Source organism: Desmodus rotundus, chromosome 1, assembly GCF_022682495.2.
Source record: "Desmodus rotundus isolate HL8 chromosome 1, HLdesRot8A.1, whole genome shotgun sequence".
NCBI lineage: Eukaryota > Metazoa > Chordata > Mammalia > Chiroptera > Phyllostomidae > Desmodus > Desmodus rotundus.
In genome coordinates, this window is record NC_071387.1 from 88,907,957 (window position 1) to 88,928,572 (window position 20,616).

Consider the following 20,616-nt stretch of genomic DNA (forward strand, 5'->3'; position numbering starts at 1 on the left):
TAAATATAGGGTCAGTAATATGGAAGATTCACAAACAGATATCCTATCTATCCCAACTCAACCTGTCTCTCTGATGAGTGAAGTCTCAGTCAAGAACCAGAATCGGAATATGTCCAGAAATGAGAGAGCAGATTCTTTCAATATAAATGAAAGCCCTGCTATTATGTTCAATACTGGGGTAAGCACATTTACTAAGAAACGTAATGTATATTTGGTTGGGGCACAAGAGGTACATTTTTAAATACCTAAATGAAAGGAGTGTGGAATTCTCAGCCATTGCACACCCAACCAGATATAGAGCAGCCTATACCACAACATAATCGATTTCCTAATGCAGAAGTATTGAGTTCTAGATCAATATCTCAACTGTTATTCCTCAGTTGTTTTTGTTTTCTGTTTTAGAATTCTTTTCAAATTGGTAACTCAGACATTTGTTGGTTCATTGAAGCTGGAATGAGCTGGAGTGAGCATGATTCTTAATACTCAAGCATGCACAATGTTTTAAATTTTTACAGTGGAAATTGATATATTTTTAACTTTATTTCTATTGTTGAAATTATTACAGATGTCTCCCTTTCCCCCACCTTTGTCCACCTCTACCCAGCCCCCATTCTCCCTTCCCTCTGGCCATCACCACACTGTTGTCTGTGTTCATATACATATGTGACCTTTGCCTAATCCCATCACCTTCTTTTATCTAGTAGCACCCCCTCTCCACTCCCCTCTCACAGCTGTCAGTCCGTTCCATGTATTTATGGTTCTGTTTATATTTTGTTCGTCAGTTTATTTCGTTCATTAAATTCCTCTTATAAGGGAGATCATATGGTATTTGTCTTTCACCAACTGGCTTATTTCATTTGGCATAATAGTCTCCAGTTCTATCCATGCTGTTGCAAAAGGTAGGAATTCCTTCTTTTTTCTGCTGTGTAGTATACCATTGTGTAAATGTACCACAGCTTTTTTATCCACTCATCTACCAATGGGCACTTGGGCTGTTTCCAGATCTTGGCTATTGCAAATAACACTGCAGTGAACATAGGGGTGCATATATACTTTCCAATTGGGGTTTCAGGATTTTTAGGACATATTCCCAAAAGTGGGATTGCTGGGTCAAAAGGCAGTTCCAATTTTAATTTTCTGGGGAAACTCCATTCTGTTTCCACAGTGGATACACCAGTCTACATTTCTACAAACAGTGCACTAGGCAAAGATGTGGAATTTAAATTACAGAAGGGATTGTTCTCTAATCAGTATGATTCTCAGTGTGGAAAACCTCTTTGAGTTGCCCAGCATTTCTTTTATTCTCCTTCTAATGATCTATTGCACCTATAAAGCACCCTGGTTATCTTGACTATCAGAAGCCTGAGGACAATCATCCTGTTGTGATTTTAAGTATATTATATCAAAAGCTAGAACTTAAATATTTTGTTTATTCTTTATAGCAGAGGTCAGAAAACTTTATGTAAGGAGATGATAAATATATAAGGCTTTGTGATCCATATGATCTCTGTTGCAATCACTCAGCTCTGTCATTGTAGCGAAAAGCAACCATGGATAACACAGAAATAAATGGGTATGGCTGTGTTTACCCCTGCTTTATACAGACAAAAGACTGAGCATGCTCTCGTACATTATGGATATTGTTTGGATTCTATTCCAAGTATTTAGAAAGTTTATGTATCTCTACCATAAAATTCCAAAGTGTCCATCTTAATAATTTCAATGTGAATGACCTACTTAAGTCTATCAATATTGTAATGTTTTGTTTCTCTCTTCTTTCTTCAGTATTCCTTCTACTACCAGCAGTTCCGTGCCATGTTCATAAAGAGGGTAATATTCAGTTGGCGTAACTGGAAACTCATTTTGCTGCAGATACTGGCACTTCTAGGTTCACTTACCTTTCTCTCAGAGACTAATAAGTTTTCACATAGTAATGATTATGAGAAGGTCAGACAAATGAATTTGGGCCAATATGGTCAAACCATTGTGCCTTTATCTATTTCTGGGAGTTCTAATTTGACTCTGACTTTTTTAAAACATCTTAAGAGTATACTAGAGTCTGACAACCACACAATTAAGGAAGTGAAAGGTAAGGCTCATTAAGAAAAAGATTGTTCTTAAATGATGATTTGGTTGTGTGACTTGTAAAGAAGGATCTTAACTGAATGTGTGGCTACCTGCTACATTCTTTTCCTATTAGTCACCAATTTTGTGGAGACAACTCAGAATCAAGAAATGCCCACTTTAAGGCTACTAGCCTCAAAACATTAATTATTTGAGGGGGGCACTTTGGCTCCAGGTTGCCTACATGACACTTGTTCCTTCAAATTAAAAAAAATGTACCAAAATACAATACTGTAAAATTACAGATGAGGTTTTTTGTTTGTTTTGCTTTTTAAGATCTGGTAGGATTGTAATATATTGCATGAATCTAGGCCTTATGGAATGAAATGGTGGTCCCAAGCCATTCCTCCATCTCCTGCATCATTCCCATCATTCATGTTGCCACTTTTTTATTTTAGCCATTCTGGTAGGTAGGTAGTGATATTTCATTATTGGGTTTTATTTATTTATTTATGTGTTGTTGTTGTTCAAGTACAGTTGGCATTGTTTTAATTTGCTTTTCCCTAATGTGAATTTTGACATTTTTTTCATGCATTTGTCATCTGTATATCATTTTTAGTGAAATATGTGTTCATGTCTTTTGCTCTTTTTAAAAATAGGGTTTTCTTTCACTTTTATGAAATATCTTTTATATTTTCTCTCATACTATTGACTATCTTTTAATCATCTTAATGGGTTTTGCAGGACAAAAGTTTTATTTTGATGAAGTCCAACCTGTTAAATTTTTCTTATATACATTGTATATTTTGTTTCAAATCTGGAACTCTGCATAGCCCTAGATAATGAAGATTTTTCTCATAAAAGGTTTATAGTTTTCTAAAAGTTTTATACTTTTATTTGTTTTTAAAGCTTTTATTTATTTATTTTTAGAGAGAGGGGAGAGGAGGGAAAAAAAAAAGAGGAAAACATCCATGTGTAATTGCCCCTTGAGCACCCCCTACTGGGGACTTGGCCCACAACACAGGCATGTGCCCTGACTGGGAATCATCCAGTGACCTTCTGGTTCATAGGTTGGCACTCAATACACTGAGCCACACCAGCCAGGGCAGTTTTATATGTTTTTTCCTATATGGAGATTTACTTATTTTTATTGTTCTTCAAGTACAGTTATCTCCATTTACCCCCCCATTCCCCCCACCCCAACCATCCCCACTTACCACCCTTGATCCTACCCCCCTTTGGTTTTGTCCATGTGTCCTTTATAGTTGTTCCTGAAAACCCTTCCCCCTTTCCCCCCCCATTATCCCCTTCTACCTCCGCTCTGGTCACTGTCAGTTTGTTCTTTATTTCCAGGTCTCTGGTTCTACTGTGGTCACTTGTTTAGTATATTTAGAATTTTTCTAATTGAATGCCAGATATGGTGTGTGAAATTATAAATAATCCACATGAAGTTTTCTTGACCTGTAAAGGCTTGATTTCTGATGGGCAATAAGATCAAAGAAAGATCTAAATTTAATCAGGAAATGTTAGTGCTTTGATGCTGAGTTGAAATATTTATAAGAACTGGTATATTTCTTTTATTGTAGAATTTTATTTTGAAGTATATTTTATTGATTATGCTATTACAATTGTCCCAATATTTTCTCCCCTTCATCTTCCTCCTCCCAGCACCCACCGCACTCCAGCATTCCTCCACTCCTTACTTCATGTCCATGGGTTGTACATATAAGTTCTTTGGCTTCTCCATTTCTTACACTATCCTTAACCTCCCCCTGTCGATTTTGTGCCTACCTATTATGCTTCTTATTCCCTGTACCTTTTACCCCCATTCTCCTCACCCCCTCCCCACTGATAACCCTCCATGTGATCTCCATTTCTCTGTTTCTGTTCCTGTTCTAGTTGTTTACTTAGTTTTTGTTTTTAGGTTCAGTTGTTGATAGTTGTGAGTTTGTTGTCATTTTACTGTTCATAGTTTTTGATCTTCTTCTTTTTCTTAGATAAATCCCTTTAACATTTCATATAATAATGGCTTGGTGATGATGAACTCCTTTAATTTGACCTTATCTGGGAAGCACTTTATTTGCCCTCCCGTTCTAAATGATAACTTTGCTGGATAGAGCAATCTTGGATGTAGGTCCTTGACTTTCATGACTTTGAATACTTCTTCCCAGCCGCTTCTTGCCTGTATGGTCTCTTTTGAGAAATCAGCTGACAGTCTTATGGGAACTCCTTTGTAGGTAACTGTGTCCTTTCCTCTTGCTGCTTTTAAGATTCTTTCCTTATTTTTAATCTTGGGTAACTTAATTATGATGTGTCTTGGTGTGTTCCTCCTTGGATCCAATTTCTTTGGGGCTCTCTGGGCTTTCTAGACTTCCTGGAAGTCTATTTCCTTCACCATATTGGGGAAGTTTTCCTTCATTATTTGTTCAAATAAGCTTTCAATTTCTCGCTCTTCCTCTTCTTCTGGTACCCTTATGATTTATATGTTGAAGCACTTAAAATTGTCCCAGAAGTTCCTAAGCCTCTCCTGATTTTTTTTGAATTCTGTTCCAATTGGATGTTTATTTCTTCCTTTTGTTCCAAATTGTTGATCTGAGTCCAGTTTCATTTCCTTCACTGTTGGTTCCTTGTGTATTTTCCTTTATTTCACTTTGTGTAGCCTTCGTTTCTTCCTTCATTTTGTGACCCATCTCAATCAATTCTGTGAGCACCCTGATTAGCAGTGTTTTGAACTCTGCATCTTACAGGTTGTGTATCTCCTTGTTGCTTAGTTCTTTTTCTGGAGTTTTGATCTCTTCTTTCATGTGGGCCATATTTCTTTGTCTTGGTGCACCTGCTATGTAGTAATGGGTGGGACCTTAGGTATTTGCCAGGGCAAGACAACTCTCTTTGCCGAGTTGTGGTGCTGTCTGTAGGGGAGGGGTCAGAGAGGGAGCAATGCTGCTTATTATGCTCTCATCCCACTTTCTGTCACTTCCCACAAGTGGATTTTGCCCTTTCAGGTGCTGATTCACATGTGGATGGGTTTGCGTACATTGTACGACCCTCTGGGCCTCTCCAATGGACTCTCATGTGAAAGTGGGAGTTTCCTCTGTTGCCACAACCTGCACAGACCTTTTACAGCCAGGGATTTTTAGTCTTTAGTTTCCTACACTGAAACCCTTGGTTTCCCAGTCTGTCTCACTCCCCTGTTGTTCCTCCCAGCTTATCTGCACACAAATGTGGGAGCACATACATGGTCTGCTGCCTTGCCTTATGGAATGTCCTCTCTGCCCCTCCTACCAGTCTAGATGAATGTTTATTCTTTAAGTCCTGGATTGTTGGACTTCCATAGACATGATTTTCTGGCAGTTCTGATTGTTCTTTGTTTTTAAATTGGTTGTTATCCTTCTTTTGGTTGTGTGAGGAAGCGAAGCATTTCTGCCTATGCCTCCATCCTCAGAAGTGGTCTATTTCTTAGTCTTACTCCTGTGGTATAGCCTTTCATGAGCCCTATTGAGAACTGGAGGATTTACCTAAAGGCACCACCACCATTAATAAATCTAAAATGCCTCAAAGGAAAAAAAGAACTTAGAATGTTTGTCTTTCTTCATTGCATTTCCGTTCCTTCCAAGGTCTTGAGCCCCATATGTTGATTGCTTTCCTAGATATATGATACCTTTAAATGGGTGATTTTTAGTTTTTACCCAGCTTTCTCATTTTTTCAGGAATGTTCTGTCTGCTGTAAAATAAGCAATAAAAGCTATAAGTGAAAGTACTCATAGATCAATTTAAGACATATAAGTAAGTTAAAAGAGTCTATACCTTGTCACCTGTGTTTTCTCAGTGAAGTAGAAGTTTAGGTTATAGACAATGAAGTAAGAGAACTTTGATTTAATGATACAGTGCTTGAGGAGAATGGCAAATGTTTAAAATAATCATTATCAGAAAATTCAAAGGGATAAAAAATAAAATTAGTTGTTCTTCCACAATTATATTGTAGATGATCTGTAATGTGGGTAAACTGACAAATATTGTGTCCTTATCCTAGGTGATCTAGTGAAATATTTGATGGAAAATGAAGATTGTATTCACTTATGCATTGTTGCATTTTCCATTGAGGTAAAGAGAGATAAAATAATATTTACTGGTATGTTCAACAATCAAGCATACCATTCACCATCCCTGACGCTGGCAATGTTAGACAACATTCTTTTCATGTCAATTTCTGGCCCTGATGCTTCCTTAACAGTCTCCAATAAACCTCAGCCACACACTACTGATAAGGAACACAGTGAAACGTATGTTATTTTTTTCATTAGAATAGAATTTTATACTTTAAAGGCTTTTATTCCAATCTGATTATGTTTGTATGATTAAAAATAGCTATTGATAGAAATCTGTATTTTCTGCTATGTTGACTTTTGTATATCTACTTTTTTTCCTTCTTCTCCAGTGTGTCAGATGGACACCAGGTGGCCTTAAATATACATTTTGGCATGGCTTTTTTGATCAGTGGCTTTTGTTTACTGACAGTGACTGAGAGAGTCTCTAAGGCAAAGCACATCCAGTTTGTGAGTGGGGTCTATGTCTTTGCATATTGGATCTCTGCTCTACTGTGGGATCTCATCATATTCTTCATTACCTGCTGCTTACTACTAGTGAGTGTTAAAGTTTTTTTGAGGACTTTACTCCATGGAAAGTTCTTATTCTCCAATTATACCATAAACCTAACTTTGTGGATAAACTAACTTTGCTCAGTATTTTATAAAGTACATTGCAATGTGTGTACATTTTAACCAAGAGGCATGATAAAGAAAATCTTTAGAATCATTATTCATAATAATTTTTGTGAGCTGAATTACATCTCTCAAAATTCATATATTTAAGGTCTAACCACTAGTTCCTCAAAATGTAACTATATTTAAAGATAGAGCCTTAAAACAGGTAATTAAATTGAAATGCAGTAGTTTGGGTGAGTGCTAGTTCAAACTGACTGGCATGCTTTTTAAGAAGAGGAAGTTTGAACATACAAAAACACCAGGAGTGGGCAAGCACTGAGGAAAGAGCATGTGAAAACACAACAAAAATGTTGCCATTCACCAGCCAAGGAAAACCCTACAAAGAACCAACCCTGATTATGCCTTGATGTTGGACTTTCAGCCTCCAGAACTGTGAGAAAGTAAGTTCTGTTGTTTAAGACACCCAGTACATGATATTTTATTATGTCAGCCATAACAAAGTAGTACAATAATCAAATACTGGAAGCAACCCATTAACCATCAAAAGTAAAATAAATAAATGAATGGAGATACTAAGGAGGAAACTATACAGGAATGATAAAGAATGAAATAGAACTGTATTCAACAACATAGATGAATCTCTCAATGCCTGTGAAAGAAGTCAAATATAAAAGGACACATATTATGCAATTATGTTCATGAAAAGCTCAAACTATAGATAACACTGTACAGTAAGTCCTTACTTAATGTCATCAAGAAGTTCTGTGACTTTAAGCAAAATGATATATAATAAAACCAGTTTTACCACAGGCATCTCATCAATATTATAATGAAAATGTTGAGTGAAAAGACACCATTTGAGGACCTGCTGTACTATATTTCAATATTTGGGGATGCATGCCTGTGTGATCTACTAGAAAATGTAAAGAAAAAAAGTTTCATGGTAAAAGTCAGGATGGTGATTACTTTTACAGGAGTTGGAAGAGTTCACAATAACTTTCTTCAGGTACTGGCATTGTGATAGTTGCCCACAGGGTTATTTTGCTATAATTCATTGTGATAATTCATTTTTATCTTATGTACTCTTTCAGGTGCATGTTACATTTCATAATAAAGAGGTTACAATTTTTACTTGAACAGTGTGTTTGCATGTTCATTTAATGATTACTTTGGGTAGAATCTACATATTTATAATGCATAGTATTCTTGTCCAAGAACAGAGTATATTGCTTATTTATCCAACAAGGAATTTGACTTTTCTTTGAAATAGGTTATGATTTGTGACATTAAAGGATTAGAACTTCAAACACAGGGATTCCTACATAATTCCAACTTTACTTTGATTACCCCATTGTATTTATTCCATTTAGGTATATAGTATGCCTATTCAGAAATAAAACAACCATAGCTATAAGAACTGGATTCAACTATGACCTGCTAATTTTCTCTATTCCTATTGCTACTTATACCATGCACATCAGTCATCGACTGTATAATGACTATTTTTAGCTTAACCTTACTATTTACTTCTTGATTTTCCTGTACATAATTGTGCAACTTGCCCCAAACACAACCCTGATATTTGTAGAGCAACTGAAATATTCATAACATAAAGAATTACAGAAATGTATTTCCTCTAAAAAATAGAAGTTCATCTCCACCACCACCATCCATTAAGTTTATGTCCCTCTAATTTTGTGCTTCATTCTCTGGTTTTCTATTTTAATTAAAAATTTAGAAAGCGACAGTGACATTAGAGGAATGGCAGTGTAAGAGACCCCCTTGGTCTCTCCCATTGAAGGTTCAACAATTTGAACAGCTATAACTCAACAATGGATTCATGCTCAATGCACAATCATGTCTGAATGATCCGTGCATTAAACATCTGAAGGTGGGTAAGTGGGAGAGAAACTGAGATTATCCATGGATGCAGCTCAGAGATTACTGTAGGGCTCAGCGTGAAGACATAAGGAATCAGGTTGCCACTGGCATTCCCTTCATCTAGGAGGAGTAAAGAGATTCATGCAGGAGAACTTCTGCAGGAGTAGGCAGAACCAGCTGTAGCTGAGCCCAGTGACCTTGGCAGTGATGAAGCATAGATGTGCAGCCACAGTGGTCTGGCAATTAGCATTCCAGATGGAGAAAGAAAGCCACACACCTTGGCTGCCTTCCCTTAACCTCTCAGAACTCACCTCCCCTCATCCTTCCTTTTGGGTGGAAGAGCACATTACCTGTAAGCCAGAGAACTGGTATTATAGACCACTTATTCCCTGAGCAACATGTGAACTCTGCAATTAATCCCAGGGTTGGATGGAGGTGCAGGAGAAATGTCATGCAGGTCAGCTTGTCAACATTACTGGGAGAGTAAAGCAAAAAAGGAGGCAGCCCACTTCCCCCAGCTCATTCCACCTCCACGTACCACAGCTGCACTGCTGGTGCCATTGGGTTGTGAAAAAATAGCACTGGGATTTCACAGATTTGGAATCCCATCACACCACATTCCCCTGCAAGGGTGGTCCACTGAGACCAGGGTGACCAGATTACAGGGGAGGTACTCACCTTCCCTGGGAACACAGACCATTTTCCACCACCCCACAGAAATCTGAAAAGCCAGGGAAGTGCAAGGGAGCTAAATACCTTGTGATTTGGCACCACCTACTGGAAAATAATAGAAAGACTTCTTATCTATCCACTGGAAAAGTGCTGCTCATAAAGAGATGCCTAAACAGAGAAGGAATCCATCAAATACCACAAATAACCAAGGTAACAAGGCAGCTCAGAAAAAAAAAGAGAAATCTCCATAAATTTTACTTAAAGGCAGGAAATATGTGACTAAAATGACAGAGAATTCAAGATTTCAGTTCTGAAAAAACTCAGTGAGATGCAAGAAAACACAGAGAGGCAGTTTAATGAGCTCAGAAACAAAATCAATGAACAAAGTGACTACTTTTTAAAAGAGATTGAAACTTGGTTTTCCTTTTGGAATTAAGGGGGAAGATGGCGGCAACATAGGTGGGAGCGGAGTCCACTTCCCCTCAACGCCAGGGAAATACCTAGCTGATCTGAGGAGCAGAGCGAACAGCCAACAGTATTCCAGCATATACGAAGATCAGAGACCAAAGATAGAGGACACTGAAAGATCTGACGGTGAGACAACAAAACCTGGAGTGCTGAAAAGACTAGAGATAGACCGTGTTAAACACATAAACGTCAGCTCAAGACCAGTGAGCACAGGAGAGTAAGGAGACAGCACCACCGAATCCCATTGGCATTCTACCATAGAAGTTCATATCATAAATCCAGGGAGTCAGAACAAAGCAATTTAAGACGCAGAGGCCAACAAGAAGAACCTCACAAACAATGGGAAGACAAAGAAACAATTCCCAAATGAAAGGAAAGGAGGAAGTCTCAGAAAGAATACTAACCGAAAAAGAGGCAAGTCAACTATCAGATACTGAGTTCAAAGCAATGGTCATCAGGAAACTCACTGAGCTCTCTGAGCTCAAAGAGAACTACCAGAAACTACAAGGAAACTACAATGAACTCACTGCAAACTATATCAACATGAAAAAGGAAATAGAAAATATCAACAAGAGCCAAGCGGAAATGAAGAATACAATTTCTGAATTGAAGAACACAGTAGAAGGAATTAAAAGCAGACTTGATGAAGCAGAGGATCGGATCAGCGAGCTGGAGGATAAAGTAGAAAAAAACACCCAGAAGGAGCAAGAAAAGGAAAAGAGGCTCAGAAAGAATGAAGAGGCAATAAGGGAAATGCAGGACAACATGAAACGTAACAATATCCGTATAATAGGAATACCAGAAGGAGAAGAAGAAGAGCAAGGGATAGAAAACCTGTTTGAAAAAGTAATGATGGAAAATTTCCCTAATCTGAGGAGAGAAAAAGTCACCCAAATCCAGGAAACACAGAGAGTCCCAAGCAAGAGGAACCCAAAGAGACCCACTGCAAGACACATCATAATTAAAATGGCAAATTTCCAAGACAAAGAGAGGATCTTAAAGGCAGCAAGGGAGAAAAAGGAAGTAACATACAAGGGAGCCCCGATAAGGTTAGCAACTGACTTCTCAATGGAAACGCTCCAAGCCAGAAGAGAATGGCAAAAAATATTCCAAGTAATGAGAACCAGAGGCCTCCAACCAAGACTACTTTACCCAGCAAGGCTCTCAATCAAGATAGAAGACCAAATAAAGAGCTTCCCAGACAAAAGAAGTCTAAAAGAATACAGCTCCACCAAACCAGCTCTGCAAGAGATGCTAAAGGGACTGCTTTAAGGAAAGGAAGGAAAAGAGAAAGACAGAGGAACACAGGTAGGAAATAATGGCAATGAATAACTACCTATCGATAATAACCTTAAATGTAAATGGATTAAATGCTCCAATCAAAAGACATAGAACAGCTGAATGGATAAGAAAACATGACCCACACATATGCTGCCTACAAGAAACCCATCTCAGGACAAAAGACTTACACAGACTGAAAGTGAAGGGCTGGAAACAAATTTTCCAAGCAAACGGACAGGAAAAAAAAGCAGGGGTAGCAATACTCATATCAGACAAAATAGACTTCCAAAGAAGGGCCATAAAGAGAGACCCAGAAGGTCACTTCATAATACTCAAAGGAAGAATCCACCAAGAAGACATAAACATTGTAAATATATATGCACCCAACATAGGAGCACCCAAATACATAAAGAAAATATTGGAGGATTTCAAGAAAGATATTGACAGCAACACAATTATAGTAGGGGATTTTAACACCCCACTATCAAAAATGGACAGGTCTTCCAAACAAAAGATCAACAAAGATATTGTGTCACTTAACAATACCTTAGAGGAAATGGACTTAACTGATATATACAGAGCTTTTCATCCCAAAGAAGCAAAATACACGTTCTTTTCAAGTGTCCATGGAACTTTTTCAAAGATAGACCACATGATAGGACACAAAGCAACCCTCAACAAATTCAAGAAAATTGAAATCATATCAAGCATCTTCTCTGACCACAAGGCTCTGAAACTAGAAACCAACGCCAAGGGTAAAAACCCAAAACACTCAAAAGCATGGAGACTGAATAGCATGCTATTAAACAATGAATGGGTCAAGAACGAGATTAGGGAAGAAATCAAAAACTTCCTGGAAACAAATGAAAACGAACTCACAACAACCCAAAACCTATGGGACACAGCAAAGGCAGTCCTGACAGGGAAGTTCATAGCAATACAGGCCTACCTTAAGAAGTTAGAAACAGTTCACACAAACAACCTAACCCTACGCCTACAAGAACTGGAGGAACAACAACAAAAACAGCCCAGAGCAAGCAGAAGGAAGGAAATAACCAAGATCAGAGCAGAACTAAATGACATAGAGACTAAAAGCACAATTGTAAGGATCAATGAATCCAGGAGCTGGTTCTTTGAAAAGATAAACAAAATTGACAAGCCTTTAAGTAGGCTCATCAAAAAGAAAAGAGAGAGGATCCAAATAAACAGAATTAGAAATGAAAGTGGAGAGATTACAACTGATACCACAGAAATACAAAGGATCGTAAGAAATTACTATGAAGACCTGTATGCTAAGAAATTTGAAAACCTAGATGAAATGGACACATTTCTAGAAAAATATAATCTTCCAAAACTGAATGAAGAAGAAGCAGAAAACCTGAACAGACCAATATCAGCAAAGGAAATTGAAGCAGTCATCAAGAAACTCCCATCACACAAAAGCCCTGGACCAGATGGTTTCACAGGAGATTTCTACAAAGCATTTAAGGAAGAACTAACCCCTATCCTTCACAGACTATTCGAAAAAATCCAAACTGATGGAAGACTCCCAAACTCTTTTTATGAAGCCAACATCATCCTAATCCCAAAAGCAGATAAAGACACAACAAAGAAAGAAAACTTCAGGCCAATATCGCTGATGAACATAGGCGCTAAAATTCTCAACAAAATATTAGCAAACTGCATCCAGCAATATATTAAAAAGATCATCCACCATGACCAAGTGGGATTCATCCCAGGGATGCAAGGATGGTACAATATTCGCAAATCAATAAACATAATACATCACATCAACAACAGCAAAGACAAAAATCACATGATCATATCAATAGATGCGGAAAAAGCATTTGATAAGATACAGCACCCATTTCTGATAAAAACACTCAGCAAAGTGGGAATAAAGGGAGCAGTCCTCAACATAATTAAGGCCATATATGAGAGACCTACAGCCAACATCACACTCAATGGACAAAAAGTTAGAGCTTTCCCACTAAGATCAGGAACTAGACAAGGATGCCCTCTCTCACCACTCCTATTCAACATAGTATTGGAAGTCCTAGCCACAGCAATCAGACAAGAAAAAGAAATAAAAGGCATCCAAATTGGAAAGGAGGAAATGAAACTGTCACTGTTTGCAGACGACATGATAGTGTACATGGAAAACCCTATAGACTCCACTCAAAAACTACTCGACCTAATAAATGAATTTGGCAAAACAGCTGGATACAGAGTCAATACCCAGAAATCAAAGGCATTCCTGTACACCAGCAATGAAACTGCAGAAACAGAAATCAGGAAAAAAATCCCATTCGATATAGCAACAAGAAAAATAAAGTACCTAGGAATAAACCTAACCAAGGAGGTAAAAGACCTGTACTCAGAAAACTACACAACACTGAAGAAAGAAATTAAGGAAGACACAAACAAATGGAAGCATGTACCATGTTCATGGATTGGAAGAATCAACATTATCAAAATGGCCATACTACCCAAAGCAATTTATAGATTCAATGCAATCCCTATTAGAGTACCCATGACATATTTCACAGATATAGAACAAACATTGCAGAAATTCATATGGAACCATAAACGACCTCGAATAGCTGCAGCAATTTTGAGAAAGAAAAGCAAAGCAGGAGGGATCACAATACCTGATATCAAACTGTATTACAAGGCCATTGTAATCAAAACAGCCTGGTACTGGCATAAAAACAGGCACATAGACCAATGGAACAGAATAGAGAGCCCAGAAATAAACTCAAGTCTATACGATCAATTAATATTTGACAAAGGAGGCAGGAGCATAAAATGGAGCAAAAACAGCCTCTTCAACAGATGGTGTTGGGAGATCTGGACAGCTACGTGCAAAAAAATGAAACTCGATCACCAACTTACGCCATACACGAAAATAAACTCAAGATGGATAAAAGACTTAAATATAAGCCGTAACACCATAAAAGTCCTTGAGGAAAACATTGGCAGGAAAATCTCAGACATTCCACGCAGCAACATCCTCACAGACACATCCCCTAAAGCAAGGGACATAAAGGAAAGAATAAACAAATGGGACCTCATCAAAATAAAAAGCTTCTGCATGGCTAAAGAAAACAGCACCAAATTACAAAGAGTACCAACAGTATGGGAAAACATATTTGCCAACGATACCTCAGACAAGGGCCTGATCTCCAAAATATATAAAGAACTCACTCGACTCCACTCCAGGAAGACAAACAACCCAATTAAAAAATGGGCAAAGGACTTGAACAGACACTTCTCCAAGGAAGACATACAGAGGGCCCAGAGACATATGAAAAGATGCTCAGCATCACTAGCCATCAGAGAGATGCAAATTAAAACCACAATGAGGTATCATCTCACACCAGTCAGAATGGCCAACATAAACAAATCCACAAACAAATGTTGGAGAGGATGTGGAGAAAAGGGAACCCTTGTGCACTGTTGGTGGGAATGCAGACTGGTGAGGCCACTGTGGAAAACAATATGGAATTTCCTCAGAAAACTAAAAATGGAACTGCCCTTTGACCCAGTAATTCCGCTGCTGGGATTATACCCTAAGAACACTGAAACACCAATCCAAAAGAATCTGTGCACCCCAATGTTCATAGCAGCACAATTTACAATAGCCAAGTACTGGAAGCAACCGAAGTGCCCATCAGCAAACGAGTGGATCCAAAAACTATGGTATATTTACACAATGGAATTCTACGCAGCAGAGAGAAAGAAGGAGCTTATACCCTTTGCAACAGCATGGATGAAACTGGAGAGCATTATGCTAAGTGAAATAAGCCAGGAAGTGAGGGACAAGTACCATATGATCTCACCTTTAACTGGAACATAAGCAATAGAAGAAAAAAGCAAACAAAATATAACCAGAGACATTGAAGTTAAGAACAATCTAACAATAGCCAGGGCGGGGGTGGGGGGTGGGGGCGGGGATAGTGGGAAGAGGGTATTACAGGAACTACTATAAAGGACACATGGACAAAACCAAGGGGGAGGGTGGAGAGGGGGGAGGGAGGTGGGTTCACCTGGGGTGGGGTAGAGGGATGGGGAGAAAAGGCATACAACTGTAATTGCATAACAATAAAAAAAATTAAAAAAAAAAAAAAAAAAAGAGATTGAAACTTTAAAAAAGAGCCAAATACAAATTCTGAAGATGAAGAACTCAATAAAATAGACCAAGAGTGAACTACTGCACATAGGAAATAGAGCTGACCAGATGGAAAAAAGAATTAGTGACATCTAGAAATGGCACAGAGGGAAGAAGAGTGAGACTTGAGAATTAAAAAAAAAAAAAAAGAGCTCTATGAGAACTATCTGACTCCACCAGAAAAAAGCAACATAAGAATAATAGGCATATCAGAAGTAGGAAAGTGAGAGAAGGGAACAAAGAGCCTATTTAAATAAATAGTTGATGATAATTTCCCAAACCTATGGCAAGCACTGGATCTTGAAATCCAAGAAGCAAATAGAACAACTAGTTACCTCAATCCAAAGAGGCCTTTTCCAAGGCACACGGTATTAAAACTGTCAAAAAGTAATGACAAAAAAAAAAAAAAAAAGAATTCTCAAGGCAGCCAGGGCAAAGAAGAAAGTAAACTATAAAGAAAAGCCCCTTAGGTTATCATCAGACTTCTCAGCAGAAACTCTACAAGCTAGAAGAGAGTGAAACCAAATATTCAAACTACATAAAGAAATAAATGACCAGACAAGAATAATATATCCAGCGAAGTTATCCTTTAGATATAAAGGATAAATAAAGACTTTTCCAGACATATAGAAGCTGAGGGACTCCATTGCAGCAGACCACCAGAAGAACTACATTGCAGCAACTACTTTAGGTGGTTATTCTACCTGAAACAAAGAACACAAGGTTACAAAATTCTAAGATTCCCCCCAAATCACAATGTAGGTAGGGATACTTTGTAACAACAAAAACACAAAAGAGGAGCAGGTACAAGTCTCAATTTTAAAGGGGGATGGAGATAAGATGCATTTTGAATAAAAAGAGGTCCTGTATATATGAAATTTTTTTTTGCATTAAGCTAATGACAACCCCACCCAAAACTGAAAACATAACTTAAAAAAAAGAGGAAACAGGAAAAAAGTGTGGAATACCACCAAAAGTAAACAACAGATGGAGACACAAAAGAAAAAAGCAATCAAGGCACAAAGCTACCAGAAAACAAAAGATAAAAACATGGCTACAGTATGATCTCACCTTTAACTGGAACATAATCAATAGAAGAAAAAAGCAAACAAAATATAACCAGAGACACTGAAGTTAAGAACAATCTAACAATAGCTGGGGGGGGGGGGCAGTGGGAAGAGGGGATTACAGGAACTACTATAAAGGACACATGGACAAAACCAAGGGGGAGGGTGGAGATGGGGGAGGGAGGGGGGTTCGGCTGGGGTGGGGTGGAGGGACGGGGAGAAAAGGCATACAACTGTAATTGAATAACAATAAAAATTTAAAAAAATAATAATTACCCTAAATATAAATTGACTGAATTCACCAATAAAAAGGCACAGAGTAGCAGATGGATCAAAAAAACAAAACCGAACCATATGCTGTGGGTGGAACTCCAGCTGGCAGAATCCTCCCATCTGCTGCAGATGGTAAATAAGTCATCCCAGAAACAATCTTGCTGTTCCAGTGAGAAAGGGGGTGGCTATACCCTCTAGTGGAGAACACCCTGAGCCCTTCTCCCAAATGGCTTTTATTGGGAATGGTATGTGTAGGTATACACAGCATACATGCATAGTTCATCAATCATCAAAAAAGCTATAGTCATACAAAAACAGGTATTATCTATAGATAACAATTGAAGGAACACAGAGATCTGTCTGTCATAGGTCAGGGTCTGTGAGTCATACTGGCATCAGGGGGTCTTTAAGAGGTATTTAATGAGATAAGGAATTTACTCCTTATGCCTTGAACTTAAACATTCAGTTTATATCACCAGGGCTATACAAAACAAAGCAGAGCAAGCTTCAAAGGATACAATGTATTTATCAGACTTGGGTCCCATGGGAACCATCCGTGTTAGAGTCAGGTCATGCTTGCCACCTGCATTACCTGGTTTCTTCCAGGGAGAATTACTAGACCCTTTCAGGGCTGTTCTTGCAGGGCTACAGTCTCAGAAACAACATAGAGCAGTCCCCAACATCTCCCCCTTTTTTGTTTGTTATGGCAGCATAACCAAAAGCACTGGTGCTGCTGTAATCAATGGGGTTATGCTAGACAGAGCAGGCTTCAAAGGACAAAATGTACATTCTTTCTCAGGCCAGATTTGCCCCTGGGAGCCATTTGTTCCAGTACAAGGCCTTGGATGCCTCTGGCATTGTTTTCAGGCTGAGCCAGGCGGGGGGAGCAAAGCAGCCAACAGATTAGGAGACTTCTTAAGACAATGAGAACTCAGGCTATGACAAAGCCAAAGGGATAGGGTCTTTCTGCCCCTTCTCTGTAGACCCCTGTCCTTCTCCAGTGGCCCTTCATGACTGTGTCTGTCTTAGGTTGTCCCTCCTTTGAGGGATCTAACCCATCATTGGCTAACCAGTCATCTGCCCAGGCCAAGCAGAGTGAAGTGAGGAAGGCAGGAGCGCAGCTCCTACCAGGAGGATAGGTTCTGTCTCCTTAGTGGCTCATGGTCCCAAGGCCTGTTCACTCAGCCCTAGCCATGGTACTCCTTTGTCCATTAATGAGGCTACAGTTCCTGAAACCAGGTAGGATGGCTCCCAACATCTCCCCTTTGTTTGTTTGTTATGGCAGACACAGTGGTAAGTCTGATGAAGCCTGCTACTTGCTCTTCACTTATACCATCCCTGGAAAAACAATTTGTATATGCATTTCAAGGAACAAAAGACCACAGTGATTAGGAGGCATCCTATAGCCCCTATAACCCAGGCATGTAAATTGAGTTCTTCAAAGCAAGTCTTTGGATTGAGCTATTGTGCGTTGTCATGCAGGGTCTGAAAGACCTCTTGCTCGGTGAGTCACTTAATGTCCTGAAGTTGTTGACATAGCTCAAGTTGGAGTCAATCAATTTCTCCTTTGAGATTGGAGGAAAGGCCTCTCGCAGGTGATGTTGGACTTCCTCCCATGAGTGTTGACTGGAGTTCCACTTCAGGGGGATGACATACAGCTTAGAGAAGCTTGGATCCCAAGTGAGTTGTTGGCAAGTGACACAAGCATCCTGCCATTCTCCCAGCCATATTACTGCAGACTCTATGGCTGAGAGCCTGACAAGGATCTCCTGGTCAATACGTGTTTGTTGCATCATTTCTTGAGCTGTATTGGTGAGGAGGGTATCAACAGCATGAGCAGTCTGGATGGATTCAGCCAGAGCCATGGCAGCCGCTGCAGCAGAGGCAGCTATAATGATAGCAGAAACAGTGCAAGCAATGAGAGCTCCTAAGAAGCGCTGCACTCTCACTTGAGAGAGAGCATGGTTGAGGGTGGCCAGGCCTCCTGGATCTTCCCATTCACGGGTAACATTAACTGGCAGCCAGATTTCTGTTTGTCTGTGAACTACAAAAACCATGGTGAGATTGAGTTGAGTGACATTAGCATGGGTAAGACAGCTAGCATAGATAGAGCCAGGGGAAGTATAGAGACTAAATATCATAAATTATTCTTATAGGTTAAATGGGGCCTCCCAGGGACAGCTAGAAAAAGATAAAGATGAGAAGTACATACAGTAACCCAGGAACTATTAACATTCTCTATAATATAATAATCTATTCCAGACTCCATCTCTTCTTCACACTGTGGGCGTCTAGAAGGCGTTCTATAAAGGGGAGTCCCATTCTCCCAGTATGAGTATGCCAAGGGCTAGTATGATTTGGGGAAGTGACTCTTATATTAGGAGCTCCAGTTCCCCTGCCATACCACCCTATACTGAATACAGCATTAGGTTTGTCAGGGACAATGGTAGAACACACATTAGCGTGCACCTCCCACTTGGCACCCCAGTTGTCAGCTGTTAATGGGGTATTATGAATATCAACGGGTGAGGGCTGTTGATCTCTACACAATGACCAAGTGACAGGCTCAGTAGTTTTTTGTCTTAATTTCACAAAGGGGTACATCTGAAGGGTTATTATCATCCCCATCTGTTTCACTTTTAAAGCATATGGCTCCTATTAAGGAGACACTAGTTTGAGACCCCGTACTGTCAATGGCATATGCAAACCATTTGAAGTTTATAGGTAGACATAGGGTGTCAGGTAGTGTGGAAAAACAAGCAGGTAAATGTTCTGACACACAGACAGTATTCTCAGGGATGGATAGCCAATGTCATTTTTCTTCTAAAGGTCTGCCCGATGGAAGCCAGATGCCTCCTCTCCATTTGGTATCATTGCTAGATAAAGGAGGCTCTGAATTCTACCAGGTATGGAGCTTGTGGATCAAGGATATGGCTCCAGTAAGTATGCTGAGTTTCAGCAGCAAGGCCCCAGTCTCCAAAACAAGCTAACAGCACAAGTATCAACATAGTCTTGATGGAATTAGAGGACACTACTGACAAATAGGCTAGAAATTGATTTTCAGGAGTTTCTTGTACCCCTACATCCTTCATGACCTCTTCAGCCCTGCTATTAAGGGTTTTTGAATCTTCCCACATTATCCCTTTGGGTTCAGGTGGTGCAGTGGTCCCCATGGCTTGCTTCCCCTGATTCTGGCAATGGGCCCGGATCTGACATCGGTGCTTGGTCATGGCCATCTGGGACAGCTGGTCAGTCAGGTCCTTGAAATGCTGGATCCTCTTGGTCTGAATTATCCACAAGGATTGGTGGGGTCGGTCTTCCATGGTAGGGTTTCACTCTTTTGGTGGGTAGCCACAAAGGACTTGTAGGGACTGAAACACAAACATATCCTCTTCCCTGTGTTAATAATTCAACTGGCCCTTCCTATTTTCCTTCTCCCAAAAGATCTCTGTACAACACTAAGGGATGGGGCCCTTTATTATCTACCTTTTATTGATTGAAATGTTTCCCGATTGGTATATTGAGAGAATTATCACAATTAAGAAAATTGTAAGTATACGTGGCCAGCATTATCAGATTTCTGGGAGAGGTTTCCTGGTTTCCCCTTTTTTTTTGTTAGGAAGAGTTTTAAAAGCATGATGGGCATGTTCAACAATTACTTGACCTGTGGGATTATAAGGGATTCCTGTTGTATGTTGAATTCCCCATCTTCGTGGAAAATCTTTAGTGGATTGGGCTGTATACCTCAGTGTTATCAGTTTTAACTTGTTGTGGACAGCCGAGATGGCTAAAAGTCTCAAGCCAATGGACCTGCATGTTCTTAGCTGATTCGCCTGTAAGGATGAAAGCATGTAATACTCCAGAGAAAGTATCAATAGAGACATGAATAAATTTAAACTTCCCCAAAGTGGGGTAATGGGTGATATCATTTTGCCAGACTATTTGTGGCTCTAAGCCTCTGGGATTAATCCCAATAGAGGTCAATGCCTTACCTAAGGCCTGGAAATCTGGACATTCT

General features: G+C 39.3%; 1 protein-coding gene across 1 annotated transcript in view; it reads left to right on the plus strand.

The window, feature by feature from the left end:
- The window catches only part of LOC112304861 (phospholipid-transporting ATPase ABCA3-like), a 298,559-nt gene that overhangs the window by 150,859 nt on the left and 127,084 nt on the right, over nucleotides 1-20,616 (plus strand). The window contains exons 17-20 of the mRNA XM_024560544.2: nucleotides 10-178; nucleotides 1,786-2,089; nucleotides 6,095-6,344; nucleotides 6,500-6,704. Coding sequence (XP_024416312.2) covers nucleotides 10-178; nucleotides 1,786-2,089; nucleotides 6,095-6,344; nucleotides 6,500-6,704 — 928 coding nt within the window. The remainder of the gene's footprint in view (nucleotides 1-9; nucleotides 179-1,785; nucleotides 2,090-6,094; nucleotides 6,345-6,499; nucleotides 6,705-20,616) is intronic.